Raw genomic sequence first — 21,135 nt, forward strand, 5'->3', positions numbered from 1 at the left:
AGAAAGACTACAACACTAGGAAGAGAAACTCGATATTATAAAGCGTTTTGAGCATAAGGAAAGAATACATGATATAGCTTGCTTAACAAGAGTGAGGGAGTCTACCTTATGCACAATGATGACCCTCTGCCCTGCATTAATAATATTTTTTTAAATGCACGGTGTTAAATTTACTTTTATTTCATTGATAAATATGATTTATACCTTCATTCAGGCTGTGCTATACTTTGTGTTTGACTTTTAAGGGATTTTTATATGTCTGTGAATGATTTTGTTTTGTTGGTCTGCTCCTAACGTCACTTTTCCCAATGGCCTTATCAATTATATTAAGCAATTTTCTATTAAGTGAGGTTTCGCTGGAATGCAACTACAGTGTTATAGAAGAACTACCTGTATTTTTTACTTCAGTTTATATTTTAATGTACTAGAGCTTATAAGTTTAAAAAATACTGTTCATTTCTTCCAACATACCCGCATATCATTTTATACTTTATTCTTTGAAAGTTCATGTGACAGAGTATTGCACTGTATTCCATCAGTAAATGTTTTGATTAACTGGCACCATCTTTTCCCTGAGCACACTGGATAATAAAGATTTTACTGTTATGACTAAATTCCAAAAGTACTTCATTAACTGTGAAGTCATTTACAAGATCTTAAAGATTTGAAAGGCTTTATGTTTGTACAATGTTTTTCAAAAATGGACTAATACCTAAAGAAATAAAGTTGGAATTGGTTTTATTTTTTAAAAATATATTACAGTAGAAGCCAGTGAGGTTTTCAGGAAATTCCAGAACTTAGAACGTTGGCAGCAAAAGTCACTGGCACCAAATGAAGAATCAGTTACATCAGGATGTGCAAGAGGCCAAAGTTAGAGAGACACAAATTTCATTGGGTAGAAGGGCTGCGACATTTACTCTACACCTTTGCGTATTGGTATTGTAAGTTAATTGTTTCCAAAGTTTGTATTAAGATGCACACTGACTGCAGACATGTTTCCTATGAAAATGTGTTTTGTGTGTCATAATCAGATTTTCTCCAAATCGAATGCTGAGAGCAAATATACACGTTAAAAGCAGTACAGTATCTCTTATAAAATCTTAATTATCCAGGGTGCTTGGGGAAAGGATGGTGCTAGTTAATCAAAACTGATGGAATACAGTGCAATATATTGTAGCATGAACTTTCAAAGAATAAAGTATAAAATATAATGCAGGTTTGTTTCCAAGTTTGCAACTGACGCAAACCTTTGCAATATAGTAAACAGTGAGCAGCAAAATTCAGGACAACACAGGAGAGTGAAATGACACAGCAGATTCAATATAGGCAAAATGTGAAGTCTCAAACTTTAGGCGAAACAACATGGAGTAGCAGCATAATTAAAATTTTGACAGGAGCACAAGTACAAATGCATTAACTTTTGAAAGTGGCAGGGAAAACCGATAAAGCTAATATCTTTCCGAAAGAGCCACTGAAAATCTTCACAAGTTACTGCTTGCTTGACCTCAGCTGCAGCATTGCAAACTTGGCTGGGCACCAAATCAAAGAAAATTGTTGAGGCCATGAACAGTGTTCAGAGAAACTTTACCAAGATGATACAGAGGATGATGAGCATCAACTATGTGGAGAGATTGGAGAGATAGTTCACCAGAGTGAATAAGTTAAGGAAAAATCTACAGATATTGAAAATAATCAGGAGTTTTAATAACACATGCTGGGAGAAATCATTCTATTATGAAGTTGAAGGTGTGCACTGCACCTTTAAAAAGAGTGAAAGCTGAAAGCTGGCAAGCACCTGCCATGTCACAGTGTGTGCTGGAAAACTGAAAGATGTAACACTTGGCTGTAACCTAGATACCAGTTGTTTTCACAGCAAGAACTTAACCAGTTTAAATTATGCCCCAAGATCCTAAAAACCAATTGGATTTAAATTTTACTGTTTTGACAACATCGAACCAATGAGACGATCCAATGTTTGGGGTATAAACAAAAGCAGGCATTTTGGACATTAAGCCAGAAAAAGCACCAACTGCCATTGAAAGACTGCTGTTCATCACACACTATCAAAAGTTATCTTTTTCATATGAAACATCTTTCAGAAGACCAAAGATGACCCAGGAGATCTACACAGGAAGATCAACACCAAAAACGACAATCAGTGTCTGGTTTTGAAAACTGAGATGGTGTAAATTTAACAGGTGCCTTATTGGATCAGGATATTGTTAGAGAGTAGGAGGTAGATAAGAAACCTTTAAGAGAAAGGAGGCTCAGAGATGTAAATAGTTTGCTGTTTAATGTTCATTTTAGAGTTAAAGAATAAAATGGTTATTTTTCTTTAAATAATGGAATTTGGATAGCTCTCTGTAACTCATACTTTAACAGATTACAAGGTGAGGTAAGCTTTTCGGAGCGTTTGGTTTAATTAGCAGAAGGATTTACAGCTGTGTTGTAACAATTTCCAATGGCCAGTAATACTGTAACCAGAAGTCAGATTTAAAATAACTTGCAAAACAATTGATGAGAGAAGAATCATCATCTGAAATGCAATACTCAAATAAATGGTGAAATCACCAGAACAGAAATAATTTGCAGGAATATGGGGAAAAAGCTAGTGTGTGAACTAATTTGGACAACTTTTAAATAGTTAACACAGACACAATATGTTGAATGTCTCCTTTCTATGTTGTAAATAATCCAATAGCGTTTAATTATCTTTTTAAAAATCTGTAAGATTTATGGAGACTACAAAATTATTTTAGATACCGTTAGAAATTGAAAGGAAGTAGGAAAAATAGCAGTATATGTTGCTCCATTTCCTTCCCCAACAATATGGCACGTTAATCAATTTGTCATACTCATAGGTACTGCTCCTCTGGATACATTCTTCCCTTGCTTTGGACTCCAACTCTCCTCATCTTACCTCTTTCCAAGTATTCACTATATCCTCTGACCTACCTCTTCGCTGAGCACTTTGTGCTTAAAGGACTTAGTTTTGAGACCCCACCTCAATGAATCTTCCAGTTACATTTCAATGAAACAGCTTGCTCCCATGCTAACACTTCCATCCTGGGTCTGCTAAATGTTCCAATGAAGGTGAAGATAAGCTGGAAGAATACCATCACATTTTCTGTTTACTTTTCAGACTTTAAGGCTAAACATTGATTTTAGCAACTTCACTGATTGATGCCTGTTCTCCACTTTGATTACATTTGGTGAGAATGGAAAAGTGAGATTCTGGACATTGAGAAAAGAAATCTGACTTTCCAGATAACATATCAATGACTAGATGAGAAACTCCATTAGTGAACAGTGAGGGGCCTATTTGCATGCATTAACATCTTATTATTGCCTAATCTGGCATCATTTATATGCAAGTTGCTATTTTCCCACACAGGAGAGAAACTACACAACACCAATTCTTGATTTAAAGGTTTGAGTGGTTTTATGGTAGGTCGTTTGGACTTCCATCTTGGCTTTCCCAACATCTCAGGGATGTTCCATGGACAGAGACTGCCTGCCCCCAACCATGGAGGACGGCATCAGCTAAGTACCAGCCTCGCCACATTATCATGACACATTTCTAATGCAGTTATAATAGAGTCAAAAAGTATGGCACAGGAAAAGCACAGCAGGTCAGGCAGCATCAGAGGAGCAAGAGAATTAACGTTTCAGCCCTTCATCAAGCAAGCCCGAAATATCGATTTTCCTGCTCTTCGGATGCTGCCAGACATGCTGTGCTTTTCCAATGCCACATTTTTTGATTCTGATCTCCAGCATCTGTAGTCCTGACTTTCTCCTCATTCATAATACAGTTCAGCAAATCAGTAGTGCACTGTGCAGATCACTAGACATTTCATGACAATGATGCTGCCAGGCCACTTTGCAGCAGAACAAGAAGTCACCTCGTGCATAGGACAGGATGCATCTCAAGGCTCTTCAACTTCTTTCTTAGCATTCACTTACTTTCCATTTACCCTGACCATTCCAGCATCAGCATGTGACAGCATGAGCGTGCTGCAAGCAAATGGTGACATCTGAAAGTTTCAGAGGAAATATTCCTCAGTCGAGTCAAGGAGGATCATGGTCAGTGAGTGGGTCCTGCTACAAGCTGTCAAGGACAGCAGCTGATCTCAGTCCAGGGACTTGGTCACAGTCAGCTGCTTGGCACATAAGGGGATTCATTTCATTACATTGTGATGGAGGTATTCATCAACAGTCACCACTACTCTACTTTTCACTGGACGTGGGGAGGGGGCAGGGGAAGAGAATGAAGAGTACAGGTCCTTAACTATATTGAGCAATAGGAAGCAGTAGGCCTGGGGGAAGAGAAACACTGAAGATGAACAGTTAAACTTAGGTGGGAATGTGGGAATGTCAAGCTTATTGGAGTTGGCAAGCTTTGCAGAAAGGAATCTGCAAATCACAGAAAGAGCCTGCAGCACTATTTGGAGTGTTAGCTGTGTTGTCTTCCATCTCTATTCAACTCAAATGTACAATAGCCATGAAAATGGCTGACAGCATACCAAGAGTAGGCACAGTAATGTTACTTTTGTAAGCAGGCTCTACTTGTGTACAGCATGAGGCCCTTTGAGGCACAATTACATTAATTTGAAGCTGTGATTGTCTAATTAAAGGACTTTCTGTGGAGCCACAGAAAACGGGGGGGATACTAAATGAATATGATACTAAATGCATCAGTATTTACTGTGGAAAAGGATATGGAAGATATAGACTGCAGGGAAATAGATGGTGACATCTTGCAAAATGTCCAGATTACAGAGGAGGAAGTGCTGGATGTCTTAAAACGAATAAAAGTGGATAAATCCCCAGGACCTGATCAGGTGTACCCGAGAACTCTGCAGGAAGCTAGAGAAGTGATTGCTGGGCCATTTGCTGAGATATTTGTATCACTGATAGTCACAGGTGAGGTGCCGGAGACTGGAGGTTGGCAAGGTGTTGGAGGGAATCCTGAGGGACAGGATGTACATGTATTTGGAAAGGCAATGACTGATTAAGGATAGTCAACACAGCTTTGTGCATGGGAAAGCATGTCTCACAAACTTGATTGCGTTTTTTGATGAAGTAACAAAGAAGATTGATGAGGGCAGAGCAGTAGATGTGATCTATATGGACTTCAGTAAGGCATTTGACAAGGTTCCCCGTGGGAGACTGAGGTTAGCAAGGTTAGATCTCATGGAACACAGGGAGAACACAAAGGCCATTTGGATACAGAACTGGCTCAAAATAGAAGACAGAGGGTGGTGGTGGTGGAGGCCTGTGACCAATAGAGTGCCACAAGGATCGGTGCTGGGTGCTCTACTTTTTGTCATTTACATAAATAATTTAGATGCGAGCATAAGAGGTACAGTTAGTAAGTTTAATAGTGAAGGCAGCATTTGGTATGTTTTCCTTTATTGGTCAGAGTATTGAGTTTTGGAATTGGGAGGTCATGTTGCGGCTGTACAAGACATTGGGTAGGCCACTGTGCAATTCCGGTCTCCTTCCTATCGGAAAGATGTTGTGAAACTTGAAAGGGTTCAGAAAAGATTTACAAGGATGTTGCCAGGGTTGGAGGATTTGAGCTATAGGGAGACGTTGAATAGGCTGGGGCTGTTTTCCATGGAGTGTCGGAGGCTGAGTGGTGACCTTTATAGTGGTTTACAAAATTATGAGGGGTATGGATAGGATAAATAGGCAAAGTCTTTTGCCTGGGGTCAGGGAGTCCAGAAATAGAGGGCAGAGGTTTCAGGTGAGAGGGGAAAAATATAAGAGAGTCCTAAGGGGCAACTTTTTCACGCAGAGGGTGGTACGAGTATGGAATGAGTTGCCAGAGGAAGTGGTGGAGGCTGGTACAATTGCAACATTTAAGAGGCTTTTGGATGGGTATATGAATAGGAAGGTTTGGAGGGATATGGGCCAGGTGCTGGCAGGTGGGACTACATTGGGTTGGGATATCTGGTCGGCATGGACAGGTTGGACCGAAGGGTGTGTTTTCATGCTGTACATCTCTATGACATTTGCAATCTCAAAATTCTGCACGTGTGCCTCAGGTATCGACCAACAACGCAGATTATAAATCCTGAGCACAAGTAATCATGACCACGATATTCATCATTATAAATTAATCCTAGTAATCTCTGAAGTAGAAGTAATCAGAGGCGACCTTTACCACACAAAAGCTTTCCAACAAAGGGCCACAACCCACAAACAGCTGCAACATTCAATGGCTGCTGAACAACCTCCAAATTAAGAATTTGCAGAAGGGTGTGGAGGAGATACAGGAAGCCTAGAAGTCATTAATCGTCAATATCATTTCCACTAAATGAGTGAGATGCTAAAGGTAACGTGTTGGCACATAGGAACAAAACTGTCAGCTGCGGGAACAGGTGCAGTGTGCTTAGACTGTACACGCATTGTGTTGAGGCGCCATATCATTAAGAGACTGACTTCATTAATAGGAAAAGGGTCTATTTGGCCAACTACTCTAACACAAATCTTAAGTTATGTCAAGGATAGATACAACACAGCCCATTCTTTCACATGGGCCACTGTGGGGCAAATAACAGGCCTTCTCATGAGAAGGATCTGATGCTTTAACTAGTATGTGGTGATTTGCACCACCGAGTCCTTGCATGGTGTGCTCTGGACAACTGGAGCAGAAAGTAAGGATGTATTGGAAACCATACAGCTGGCAGAGTGGCAGCAGCCTTTCTCAGAAAAAGATGAGGATATTGACTGCAGGAACATTATGTTCACCAGGCTCGAGAACAGCAACATTTGGTGCAAAATGCCAGACAACACTGAATTGAAACCAGTTTCCAACAAAACCGAGTTCGATGAAGTTATCACTCTGACTGTAAATTTGTTGATGATAGAAAGATAAGCAGCCCCTTAGTAATCCGAAATGCAAACACAACTTTTATTGTTTCTATGTTGTTTCAATTATGCAATAAAAGCTAACATTGACAACAATTTGAAAGTTTCACAACATCAGATGCTCCTACATTCAATGACATGTAATGCCATGATTCCTGTTTGGGAAAGAGTAGCACTCCTTCAGTCAGGGTTCTAACATAGAGGACACTAAGGGAGGGTAGCACTATTCTTGTATCACCAGCTAAAATGACAGCTGTTCAGATAGACAATGATGTAAAGTGCCAATAAATCTACAAAAGGTGATACTACATTATAAATAGAATGTCACCCATGCTACCTAGATGCCCTCCGAGGCTTTTCTTTTTCCTTTCCTCTGGGTGCTCTGGTTTCTTCCCACAGTCCAAAGATGTACAAGTTAGCATGGCCAATCTGCCTAAATTGCCCATAGCATCTAGAAAAGGTACAGACTAGGTCGATTAGCCATGGGAAATGCAGGAATACAGGGATAAGGTAGTGGGATGTTCTTCGGAAGGGCGGTATCAACTTGATGGGCCGAATGGCTTGCTCCCACACTATAGGGATTCTATGGTTAGACCTGGCTGCAGTCTCAGGGTCTGCAATTAGGTTGGAGAGATCCTGTTGACCTTGGAGTCGAGTGGTCTGCCCTGGCAGGGTTTGTAAATAAAGAACCCAACATACTGAATGTGTCCTGGCCAGATACAGATTCAGCCTCCTCAGCTTGAAATTCCACAGGTTTGAGGATGACAGGCAGGTTGGAGGTGGAGGCGCCTGGCATGTCAGAAGTGCCCAGAGAGTAGACTTCTCAAGATCTATATGTTGTTCTTCCTTCAACTGGGTGCCTACCGGCACCACTTTATCTCAAGAGGAAGGGGCACCTGCAGCGAGATGAAAGTCCCTCATCTCCCTGCTATCTTACCATTGATGCTAACACTAACTTCTATAGGTTAGCAGATCTGTGCACATTTCCGGCTGCCATTGAGTGTTCTGCTGGACTTGGGTTTCCACAGCAGCTATCTACCTGTCCATGGAGATAGCCAGATGCATGCATATCATAGCCAGCGCAATACAGATAGCATGTTGAATATGTCCAACCTTTGCAGAACATCTCTGACAAACCTATTTGTTGCTCCTATGTCTGTTATGCATTTTAATAAAGTTATCAATGGGCAATACTAGGGGACTTTCTCTTCTCTGGGGCTCAGCAGCTGCCTGGTCTCCAACAGATTTTAGTGTCAGCATTCCTTCCTAGGCCAGCTACTGCCAATCATCAGTGCTACACAAAGACTTCAGAAAGAGAAACAAAATTAGAGGGAATGCTGGTGAGGACACGAACATTTGCCACCTGCTCAGCAACAATATGGGTCATTAACTCCTGCAGTGAGACAAAGGGAGAGATTAAGCAAGACAAAAGTTGGCACTGTTGTTGGTATGGATGCAGATGAAGGTAAGGTAGTGAGGTGTGCCAGTTGGAGTAGAAAGCCAGAAAACAGGAAGATGTAGAAGCTTTTTGATTTGGGAGGTGGGAAAGGGTGCGTTAGAGCAATCGAGGGAAGATGCATGCAATAGTGACAGTGGGAGACTATGAGCTGTGAAATGAGGTGTATGCAATGGCTAAGTTACAGTCATTACGAGACATGATATGGAGATGCCGGTGTTGGACGAGGGTGTACAAATTTAAAAATCACACACTGCCAGGTAATAGTCCAACAGGTTTAAATGGAAGCACACTAACTCTTGGAGCGCCGCTCATTCATCGGGTGGAGCAGTGCTCCGAAAGCTAGTGTGCTTCCAATTAAACCTGTTGGACCATAACAACTTGGTGTTGTGTGATTTTTAACTCAGTATGAGACAGCAGAGAAAAGATAGTGGTACTTACTCTTTTACCTTCCTCCTGCACTGCCAGGTATTTCTTAGGACTATGGAAACAGAATGATCTAGGTAGCAACTTTGGTTCAGGCTGGCAGATTCTTTTACAGTGGTCTGCTTGGGTGGTCTGGGGGGAAAAAGAAGATGGGCCTCCTCTCCACCTCCTCTGCTGATACATCTATCAGGAACACCATGTCCCTAAACTGGGGTGCCAATTTGCCACTGTCACAATCTCCTTTGGAATTCTTGAGATACATGAACTGTGAAGAGCAGTTCCTGTATTGCAGTATTTAAAATGATGTGAAGCTGTGATTTAAAATATGGTGCACATGGCATCAATGCCAGAAGATATGGCACCAATGAGCACTTCGCCGCTGTTGAGCGCAATTCAGCACGAGAGCAGTGCCATGGAGGCCTGATGAATCCTTCATGAGGTGAGCAGCATAAAATTGCATGGGAAAGTTGCTAGGACTCACGGAGGGAAACCCTATATGAAACTCCCCAACACTGACACTTTACCAAATTTTCATACAATTTAATACATAGAACTTTTTGTTGGACATCTGATAGAATTCTTCTTCCATTATATTCTAAGACATAGCTTTTTAAATAAACCAAAGAATAAAAAAAAATGTGAAAGCAAAAGCCAAATAAGGACATCTCCAAACCAAATCAGTTCTGCCCCACCTGCCCATACTTGCACAGTATTACACATAATCCCTTCTCTTTCTGGAAAGATATCTAATTGCCTCTTGAATGAAATCATACTGTAATGAACACATATCACCAGAACAAAGTCAAAAATATTATACCACATTTTTTCCATCCTGAACTTACTCAAGAGAAGGAAAAAGAGCTGGGATGTCTCAGAGTACGCAGCAAGTGGTTTAACTCTCCCAGCTAAAAACGCATGATACACAAATAGGAGAGAGCTTGAAACTCTGTGTGCGCTTTCCAAGAAATACTGCCATACATTTAATAATCATGCTGCAGGGACTAAAATTCAAAAATTAAATATGTAAATTACAAAACTTTAAATGCTAATATCACTCAAAGCCATTGAAGCCAACAATGCCAAATAAATGTTTCTGAATTCAAATTTTAGAATGAATTATAAACCTATCACAAAAACTGAACAATATTATAAGAATGAGAAATGCTCACACACATACCTGAACAAGTGTGACTCCTGCCATTAATATTAAGAGCGAAAGCCATTGATAAACACCTAGGTTTTTACCAAGCATCGTCACAGAAAAGAAAGCTGTAGTAAGAACCTTTAGCTGGTAAGTAACCTGCGTAAGACGGAAGTTGCATTAAAGCTACAAATAATTGATTTAACAATATTTAGAAATTCTACCTATGCTTATTCAAACCTGACCAGTTGATTTCCATAGTTTTGTATTTTCACAGTTCCTTGACCACACAATTGCCTCGATTCACCAAAGCACGAATATCTCCAAAATTTAGGATAGCATTAAATGTTAGGGTAGAGTTGAAGCTATGTACTTTCACATCCGCCGAGATAGATGTGATATGTTATTGGAACACTTGACACAAGACAACTGATGCTCTACAGAAAGCCAAGTTAGGGAGACCAGATGAAGAGGAGCCAAAGGAAAGGTTTCAAAGACAACTTTAAAGCCTCCACAAAGATCTGCTCTCTTAACATTAATGTATGGCAGAAGATGCCCAATCACAACCAAAATGAATTTTCTCAAGACCTTTCAATTAACAGCAGTAAGCCAGACAGACAATAGCAATAGAGACAGAAAGAGAGGATAGCTGCTCAAGCCAACACTCTGCCACAACCTCTGTCAGTTGAAAGCTGGTTGAGCCTACAAGGTTGTTAGGGCTCAGAAGCCATCAGCAAACTCACATCAACACTGACATCTCAATTTCAAACCAACTAACCACAAGAAATGGAGGATTGATGATAATGGCAACTGCGTTTATTCTAAACTACATGAGGTCGTCATTCCAGTCAGTTAACCATCTTTAAAACACTCAATCTCATTCCCTGATAATATAATGCTTTCACTGTAAAGTTAAATGAAGCTGCACCAAACATTTGATTGTTAGATAAACTATTCCAGTAATCGATTACAGTCTCCATTAAACTTTGATACAATTTGAGATTTTCTTTGTGCGCTCAGATGTTCCAGTTCTTCACTCTCATTACCCATGTCTATCATTTTGATAAATACCTGGATTATGTTTCTTCTCAGTCAGGGATTTTCCGCAATTTAAAGTTGCAAATGTCAGAATCAATCTCATCATTTCTCAGAAACACTAATGCTACAAGAAAAAAACTTTGGGTTTCTGGCAGTGTCTTAATTTTAGAATCCACATCTTTCATTTCAAATATCACTATGGGCTCACTGCTTCAAATCTGCATACTTGCCTCCAAATCTAAAATTCTCAGAGTTCTCTGCACTCCACTAATTCTGAAACAGAAACAAATACTGGAAAAGCTCTGCCACTCAGACGTAACTTCAGCTACCCAGGACCTAATCTTTGGAACTTGCTCCAAAATTCTCTCTGCTCCTCCATCACACTCTCCTCTTTGACATTCCTTCAATCTTAACTCTTCACTTAGTTAGTTTTGTTTTATCAGCTTAATAATGTGAAATCCTCCAAAACCCTTTATTCCCAGACAAAATATGCATGCAGAAATAAATCATAAACGGAAAAAGAATATTTGGATTGGAGGTGTAGAGAAAAGCTAGAGAGAGATGAATATTTTACCTGGTATGTTGCTGCATCTAAATTGGACAATGCAACATAAAGGAGATTATTCTGAAGTGTATAAATTCCAGAAGGAATGGCAAGTTTTAGTGTATCCATTGGTTTGTTCATAATTTCATCTTGTAATACTCTATTTAGTGCTTTAAAACTGTAATCTAAAGGGAAAAGAAGGTGCAAATAGCATAAATAGACTTTGGCTATCCAAGCGCTCATGCTGACATCCTTAATTACTTGAACGATTACAACATGTTTTAAACATACTGTCATAGAGATGTATAGCATAGAAACAGACCCTTCAGTCCAACTTGTCTATCCTGGCCAGTTATCCTAAATAAATCTAGTCCCATTTGCCAGCACTTGGCCCATATACCTCTAAACCTTTCCTATTCATATACCCATCCAGATGCCTTTTAAATGTTGTAATTGTATCAGTCTCCACCACTTCATCTAGTAGCTCATTCCATACACACACCACACTTTGTGTGAAAATGTTGCCCCTTAGGTCTCTTATAAATCCTTCCCCTCTCACCTTAAACCTATGCCCTCTAGTTTTGGACTTCCTCCACCCCAGGGCAAATACCTAGTCTATTCTCCCTATCCATGCCCGTCATGATTTTATGTAAGGTCATTCCTTAGCCTCAGATGCTCCAAGGAATATAGCTACAGCCTATTCAGCCTCTCCCTATAGCTCAACCCTCCAACCCTAGCAACACCCTTGTAAATCTTTTCTGAAAACTTTCAAGTTTAACATCCTTCCTATCGCAGGGAAATCAGAATCGACCACAGTATTCCAAAAGTGGCCGAACCAATGTCCTGTATAGCCGCAACATGACCTAACTCCTATACACAATGCTCTGACCAATATAATAAAACATACCAAACCCATTCTTCACTATCCCATTTACCTGCGACTCCACTTTCAAGGAACTATAAACCTGCACTCCAAGGTCTGTGTTCAGCAACACTCCCCATGACCGTACTATTAAGTGTATAAGTCCTGTTCTGATTTGCCTTTCCAAAATGCAGCACCTCATATTTATCTAAATTAAACTCATCTGCCACTCCTCAGCCCATTGACCCATCTGATCAAGATTTCATTGTACTCTGAGGTAACCTTCTTTGTTGTCCAATACAATTTTGGTGTCATCTGCAACTTATTAACCATACATCCTATATTCACATCCAAATCGTTTACATAAATGACAAAAAGCAGCACTTTACTGGTCAGTTTTAAAACAGAAATTTACTATTATTAAAGACGCACAAAACAATTCAATTCTGAAAAGTAATCTTGAAACAGTATTGATGATAAAAGAAAATAGTTATCTAAACTTAAATAGTAATTAGGGCAAGTTTCTCATTGCACTCTTTTAGAAATTCATACAAAAACAAGTTCCAATAATGGTTTATATATGTTTTTCCAACTGACATCAGCACAGGCAGATTTAGTTTTTGTAAACTGACAGAAGTAAGCTGAAACATTTAAACTCCTACAGGATTCCAAGCATTGGTCACATAATTTTCCATGATTATAGGTAATTTGACCTATTACATCTGTGGCTGCTAAGTCATAGAATTATTAATTTAACTTTTATTATCTTTATTAATACTAATGAAAAATATTCAGGGCTATGGGAAGGTGTCAATGGACTGGTCATGTCAGCAGAAAAATGGCAAACGAAATTCAATTTGGACAAATTTGACATTACATATTTGGGGAAGACAAACAAGACAAGGAAATAAACAATAAATGGTGGAACTCTGGGAAGTGCAGAGGAACTGAGGAAATTTGGAATACATTTTCACAGATCTCTGAAAAGAACCAAGAGAAATAGATAAAATAATCAAGGTGGTGTGTGGGAATGTCTTTTTAAATCCTGTACCGCAGCCAGTACACAAACAGGTAGTACAGGGAGCTTATGTACGTATTGTATACTTGTTAAACTGTAGCTTTGGTATCATTGCATTATAGGGAGAATGGGATTGGACAAATGGGAATACAGAAGATATTTATAAAGGATGTTGCCAGGAATAAAGACGGTTGGCCATGAGAAAACATCAGATACGCCTAGGCTTTCTTTGGAACAGAGAGGAGATTCAAGGTGTATAAAATTATGAAACACCTAGACAGAAGGTTAGAATGACGTATTTCCTTAAGCAGAGACCATAGCTTTATCATAACTGGTAGAACTGGGATGGGAGGAACTGAGAGTAATCTTTCCTCCAAAGAGTGGGTGGAACTGCCTCAAAAAGGTGGGAGTGGCAGAAACTCTTCAATCTAATAAAAGAACAACACTTGGATATGCACAGGTAATAATAGGAGTATTGAGCAAGAACTGGAAGATGGGATTAGGCTGGATAACTCTTTTACAGCCTGCACAGACACAATGGGCTGAATGACTTCTGTTTTGCCAATCTTTCCATATTTCTTTGTCCTATACCACTTTGCCAGACACATTTATTTTTGCCAAATATTTATCCATCTCTGTTTTAAAAACTGTTACTGATTCCAGTGTTAGAACTATCATGTGCATTTGAATAAATAAGCCTAACTTATTCCTTTGTTCTTTTGTTACCTGCAAATTTATATTACTGAATCATTAATAAAATGAAAATAGTTCTTCTTCAATTTATTCAATAGTTGAATAGGTGAAATAGTTATGCAAGTCCAGGGCGTAGCCAAGGAGGACTTTGAAATGTACACAAACAGGTCCAGCTAAAGCGTTCGGCAGTTCCGCATTTATGATTCATACAGGACTTTGTTTCTATTCATTCTGATCTGACCTCCAAGTATCAGTATATTGGAATAGTTGACAAGACAATTTTTTAAAAAGATACTTTCAACAGGGCATTCCATACATTGTTTTATTTTATATATTAAAAATAGCAAGAAATTGCTACAATTTTAAGTCAGAAAGAATATATTTTATAATTGTGTACATACCAGAATCTTTATAGACTATTAAAAGGCATGCTGCAATCTTCATCATCTCTGCAATTACAACAGCTGTTGATGCTAGGTAACGGGGTCCTTCTTCCTTGAATGTACGTGAATAACGCATAGTCAGCACAAGGCTGGTAGTCTGAAATACTAGAACTCCCAGTGAAATGTATTTCAAATTGAGCAACATATTTCCACTTTTATTTACCTGGAAAGAAGTTAAAGATTGACACTAATTCATATCATAAGAGCAGTTTTAGTTTCAAGTTTTATTTTGAATACATAAAAACTAACCTTTCTAAAATTCCCACAGACATCAGTGCTAGATGTCACAACATGGATGGGAGCTGAAGGAGGGAGAAGGAGAAGCATCTTCTTTGTTATAAAGAAATACAAGTCAATTGTGCCTACTATATCCCATCTTTAAACATCAACTTTAGTGTCAGAGACAACAGAATGATACGGTTTGGGATATGGCTTTACAGCTCCCATTTACTTTTTAGTCATACATTTATGCATCTTCGAAAAGAAATAAATTAGTGCTCTTGGAATTACGTTATGATTGACTTATTTTCCCATGGGTACCAAAAACCAACCCACTCACTCCATTCTAATGGTTTGTTGTACTCTTTGCAGAGTCTTATTTTCTAGTCAAACTATCAGTCTGCTGTTCCTGAAGAAGGATTGTACCTGAAATATCGACTTCTTCACCTTCTAATGCTGCCTGGATTGCTGTGTTCTTCAGCTTCTTGCTTGGCTATTGTTTCTTGCAGCATGGCATGCTATGCTCAATTCCTCTCACACATATATTATACCTTAGTTACAATCACTTGATGACATGGGAGCCACTATGCCTACATCAACCCCTTTTTGGTGCTCTGAATTTTCCCTCAAAAAGAGATCTCTGTAGCTTTTCAGCTCTGATTAAATGGAAGAAATACATTTTTGTTTCTATGCAGCATTTTTCAGGTTGTTTTTGCTCCTCTAATTTCACATCCCTCTTTATTGGTCTACCAAGCATATTATTTGGCCTAATTTTAAGACTCAAGATTTTAAGCAAATTATACCACATTGCGTTGCCTTCAATTATTAGATGCAGAAAACAAAATCAAACAGATTTTAATATTATTTCCTAAAATTAAATAAATTTGAAGCTAATTCATATTTAATTTGACTTTAGTTGTATTTTGGAAAGTAGTTTCCCTTTCGTTCATACTCCTTTTGATGTAGCCAAGGAAAGCAGGAACATAGTCTGACCATTGATCAGAGCAAGGATCACTCATTTAAGATTGCCACCTTCAATTTTCCTCCCACATCCACTGATGGACATTTGGAATAGGTTTTCAATTAAAGGTTGCATTTAAGAGGCAGTTAAGTAAGCCAACGTGAAAGAAAGCAATAAAAGGATATGATTAAGAGGAATGGGAAAAGGATTCTGAAGAAATGAAAAGACAACATTGACAAATTAAGCTTGGAAGGTTGACGTGTGGTGATAGCGTTCTTCTCTCTAGGCAGAAGTTCTACATTCAAGTTCTACGGCCCCAGAGGTACGTCACAACATGCAAACAGGTTAATTAAATATACTTCCTATTTGAGGAAACCACACCTACACATGGATCATCCTTCGACATTTCCACCACCTACAAATGGAACCACAGTTCCATCACAGAACACATCAGATGGCCTCCTTCTTTAAAGATCGAAATTCCCCCTTCCACGTGGTTGGAGATGCCCTCCAATGCATCTCATCCATGTCCTGCACCTCTGTCCTCGAATCCCACCCCTCCAACCGCAACAAGAACAGAACACCCAGTCCTCACCTTCCACCCCACCAACCTCCAAATAAATTGCATCATCCACCGATATTTCTGCCACCTACAAAAGGACCTCACCACCAGGGATATATTTCTCTCCCCATTCCTTTCTGCCTTCCGCAAAGACCGTTCCCTCTGTGACTACTTGGTCAGGTCCACACCCCCAGTGACCCAACCTCCCCTCCTGGCACCTTCCCCTGCCACCACAGGAATTGCAAAACCTGCACCCACACCTCCTCCCTCACCTCCATCCAAGGTCCCAAAGGAGCCTTCCACATCCAAAGTTTCACCTGCACTTCCACACGTCATTTATCGTATCTGCTGCTCCTGATGCGGTATCCTCTACATTGGGGAGACTGGACGCCTTCTCACAAAGCGCTTTGGGGAACATTTCTGGGATACCCGCACCAACCAACCTCACTGCCCTGTGGCTGAACATTTCAACCCCCCCCTCCCACTCTGCCGAGGACATGCAGATCCTGGGACTCCTCCATCGCCACTCCCTCACCACCCGATGCCTGGAAGAAGCACGCCTTATCTTTCACATCGGGACCCTTCAATCCCAGGGCATCAATGTGGACTTCACCAGTTTCCTCATTTCCCTTCCCCCCATCCTACACCAGGTCCAACCTACCAGCTCAGCACCACCCTCATGACCTATCCAACCTGTCAATCTTCCTCCCCACCTATCCGCTCCACACTTCTCTCCAACCTATCACCTTTAACCCCACCTCCATATACCTATTGCACACTCAGCTACCTTCTCCCCAGCCCCACCCCCTTCCCATTTATCTCTCCACCCCTGGGGGTCCCAGCCTCATTCCTGATGAAGGGCTCCTGCCCGAAACATCGATTCTCCTGCTTCTTGGATGCTGATTGACCTGCTGTGTTTTTCCAGCAACACACTCTCAACTCTGATCTCCAGCACCTGCAGACCTCACTGTTTCCATACTTTTTTTTGAACCAGTTAAGGCCAAATCTGTGCTACGGATTGTCTGTAAATAAACTTTATGTGATATAGATTAACTCCCTCAAAGAGAATACAGCTAAATATTTGTTTAAGAATAGATTTGAAGGAATTAATATGAAAATACAGGCATAAAGAAGCTTACTAATTTTGTTTCCAGAGAATATCAGCTGTTTTTGCATCATTGTTTAAAACATAACTAATGTCTAGATTCAACACAGGAAAATGATTACATATGTTTCAACCACAAAAGTACCCAGAGGGGATCTTAGTTTAACCAAAACACAGCACCTCCGACAGTGAAGCACTCCCTCGGTACTAGACTGGAGTATCAGCTTTGACTTATTACTCAAGACCGGGAAGAGGGCTTGAACCCGGAACTTTGTGAGTCAGAGGCAAAAGTAATCCATTGAAAGGACTTGACAGCTGTTAAATTCCGGCTAATAAGTGAAAGCTTAGCTTAATTGCGACATGCAATAGAAAAAGGGGAGTACCTGATAAGCAATGTTCTACATTTAGCTGGAGATTGTAGACTCGGAGCCGCAGGCAGCTGTCTGTCAAAACAGTACAGGCAGTTAGTTATGAATGTAATTAATTCCAGCACAGATGCCAGTGCGCCTGCTCACCTCTGCCGCCATGGCCGATGGGGAGTGTAGTTTAATCCGCCACTTTCGAGTTTAGCTTGGTGTCCGCATTGGTGAGAGAGTGTGTGTTGTCGCGACGTTGGGAGATGATGGGACTCTTGGCTCTACTGTCCTCCTCTCACCTGAATGTCCTCTCAGGGAAATGGCCGCTACTCCCCCGACAGCGACGGCCTGCTCATCTCTTCTCGCGAGAACATCTCTCCCTCTCCCATCCACTGGGCAATGATCCAAACCACAGACCTAGCAAGGCACACTCTACCACACTACACAATGTGACAGAGATCCTTATATTTGAGCAACTTGAAATTATATTTAATAATATAGCAATGCTTAAAGCATTTCATTGTGTCCCATTGTGTTTCACAGACGTGGGAGTATTTTTAGTATTGAAGCAGGGATAACAGCAATCAAATTTGCTCACTGCAAGTTCCCCCATAACGATATTGTGGTTGCCACGAGACAGTCTCAGACACTGGTTCGGGAATAAATTTTGCTAAGAATTGCAGGAAGGACTTCCCTTCTCTAATCAATGGTGCTATGGGATCACCTGCAGGGTGTTAATGGAGCTTTGCTTTACTTTCTCATTGCAGAGATCGATTGCATAGCACTTCCTCAGTGTTACATTGGACCATCAGTTGAGATTTAGTGCTTATGAATCTCTACAGATTTAATAGACTCTATATCATCCAACCCCCCCCCCCCCTCCCCGCCCGCCACCTTTCTGTCGCCCGGAATCACAGAAAACAAGAAATTAGAAAATCGCTGACTATCCCCGATGCACATGGCACGTCACGACCATTCTTCTGGCCGAACAAAAGCAAATTCTTGGAAGGCAAGGCACCAAGTATTTATTCGCCCTCCCCAGCTGCCGTAAATGACAAGGTGCAACAAACAAAAACGTTTCGCACAAAACGGAGACAACGCAAATTAGATTAGATTAGATTATTTACAGTGTGGAAACAGGCCCTTCGGCCCAACAAGTCCACACCGACCTGCCGAAGCGTATACCACCCAGAAAGTCCACACCGACCCGCCGAAGCGTATACCACCCAGACCCATACTCCTACATTTACCCCTTCACCTAACACTACGGGCAATTTAGCATGGCCAATTCACCTAACCTGCACATTTTTGGATTTGGGAGGAAACCAGAGCACCCGGAGGAAACCCACGCAGACACGGGGAGAATATGCAAACTCCACACAGAGAGTCGCCTGAGGCGGGAGTTGAACCTGGGTCTCTGGCGCTGTGAGGCAGCAGTGCTAACCACTGTGCCACCCACAAATGTTGTACTATGTTCATCAGTTAAAATTTGTTGCTTCAAGAGAGCAAACTATTGCAAATACTGAGACTGGAACTAAAAATGCTGAAGAAACTCAATAGGTCTAGCAGCATCTGTCGAAAGAGAAACTGAGTTTTGAGTCCAATATGACCTTTCTTCAAAACTGTTGTCATTTTATCCCATTTAGTCCATGGAAAATATCTCCAGTGGCATCAATCTTGAAGGTTCCATGTTTGACTGCTGGTCTGTTTATATTGGATGACCTTTGGCAGGATAGTGGTGGAAAACTCCACTTAATTTCATCTTTGCTTAAGATAGGGAAAACAAATCAAGATTTACTTGACACTCTTGCTACCCAGTGGGCATTAACAGAAACCTGTGCATATGAATTGCGGTGAATGAAGGATTGGAGAACTTTGAAAAATCTAGTGTTTGATTGTCTACTGAAATTCTCAAGGCTGACAAAGCAAAAATAACAAGAGTAATTGGGACCTTGAAGACTGTACTTTGGATTCAGTTACTATTTGTAGATAAGGGAATGATAAAGGAAAAATGACATTTTATTACTGCTAAAATCTATCAATTTAGCGTATAGAAATACGCAGCATGGAAATAGAGCCTTCAGTCCAACTTGTTCATGCCAATCACATAGCCAAATTAATCTAGTGGCATTTGCCAGCATTTGACCCATATCCTTCTAAACCCTTCCTATTCATATACCCATCTTTTAAATGTTGTAATTGTACCAGCCTCCACGACTACCTCTAGCAGCTCATCGCGTACATGCCCCACACTCTGAAAAAGTTGCCCCTTAGGTCCCTTTTAAATCTTGCCCCTTTCACCTTAAACTTATGCCCTCTAGTTTTGGACTCCCCTACCCTGGGGAAAAGGCCTTGACTATTCCCCCTATATATGCCACTCATGATTTTAAAAACCTCTATAAACGTTACCCCTCAGTCTCTGACACTCCACAGAAAATAGCGCAGCCTCTCCCTACAGCTCAAACCCTCCAACCCTGGCAACATTGTTATAAATCTTTTCGGAACCCTTTCAAGTTTAACAACAAGTTTCCGAGACCAGGAAAGGCCATAACTGCTTACATTATTTCAAAGGTGGTTTACCAATGTCCTGTATAGTTGCAACATGACTTCCCAACTCCTATATTTAACACACTGACCAATAAAGGCAAGCATACCAAATGCCTTCTTCACCATCCTGTCTACCATTGACTCCACTTTCAAGGAACTATGAACCTGCACACCAAGGTCCCTTTGTTCGGCAACACTCCCCAGGACCTTATCATTAAGTGTATAAATCCTGTCCTGATTTGCCTGACCAAATTGTAGCACCTCATATTTATCTAAATTCTATCCACCACTTCTTGGTGTATCTGATCAAGGTCCCGTTGTACTCTGAGGTAACCTTCTTAGTTATCCACTGCACCACCAATTTTGGTGTCATCTGCAAACTTACTAACTATGCCTTCTATATTCATATCCAGATTATTTATACAAAAAGACAAAAAGCAGCAAACCCAGCACCAATCCCTGCAGCACACTACTGGTCACAGGCCTCCAGTCCAAAACCCTATTATCACCACCCTGTCTCCTACCTTCTAGCGAATTTTGTATCTAAATAACGAGTTCTCTGTTGTTTTCTATTACTGCCTTATAGTCATAGAGATGTACAACATGGATACAAACCCTTCGGTCCAATCCGTCCATGTTGACCTGATATCCCAACCCAATCTCGCCTCACCTGCCAGCACTTGGCCCATATCCCTCCAAACCCTTCCTATTCATATGCCCATCCGAATGCCTCTTAAATGTTGCAATTGTACCAGCCCCCAACACTTCCTCTGGCAGTTCATTTCACACAGGTACCACCCTCTGCGTGAAAAAGTTGCCCCGTTGGTCTCTTTTATATCTTTCCCCTCTCACCCTAAACCTATGCCCTCTAGTTCTGGACTCCCCGAC

At 40.7% G+C, this 21,135-nt stretch overlaps 1 protein-coding gene across 9 annotated transcripts in view; it reads right to left on the reverse strand.

The window, feature by feature from the left end:
• The window catches only part of LOC122554534 (UDP-N-acetylglucosamine transporter-like), a 60,604-nt gene that overhangs the window by 25,737 nt on the left and 13,732 nt on the right, over positions 1–21,135 (reverse strand). The window contains exons 1-6 of one of the 9 annotated variants that reach the window (XM_043699707.1): positions 17,860–17,980; positions 17,728–17,783; positions 14,747–14,799; positions 14,456–14,660; positions 11,512–11,666; positions 9,936–10,058 (exon numbers count right to left, since the gene is read on the reverse strand). In XM_043699707.1, coding sequence (XP_043555642.1) covers positions 9,936–10,058; positions 11,512–11,666; positions 14,456–14,642 — 465 coding nt within the window. In that variant the 5' untranslated portion in view covers positions 14,643–14,660; positions 14,747–14,799; positions 17,728–17,783; positions 17,860–17,980. Of the gene's footprint in view, positions 1–9,935; positions 10,059–11,511; positions 11,667–14,455; positions 14,661–14,746; positions 14,800–17,727; positions 18,093–21,135 lie in introns of those variants that run through there. The other 8 variants (XM_043699699.1, XM_043699698.1, XM_043699703.1 and 5 more) reach the window with 8 other exon arrangements.

This window comes from Chiloscyllium plagiosum, chromosome 11, assembly GCF_004010195.1.
Source record: "Chiloscyllium plagiosum isolate BGI_BamShark_2017 chromosome 11, ASM401019v2, whole genome shotgun sequence".
NCBI classification, from domain to species: Eukaryota; Metazoa; Chordata; class Chondrichthyes; order Orectolobiformes; family Hemiscylliidae; genus Chiloscyllium; species Chiloscyllium plagiosum.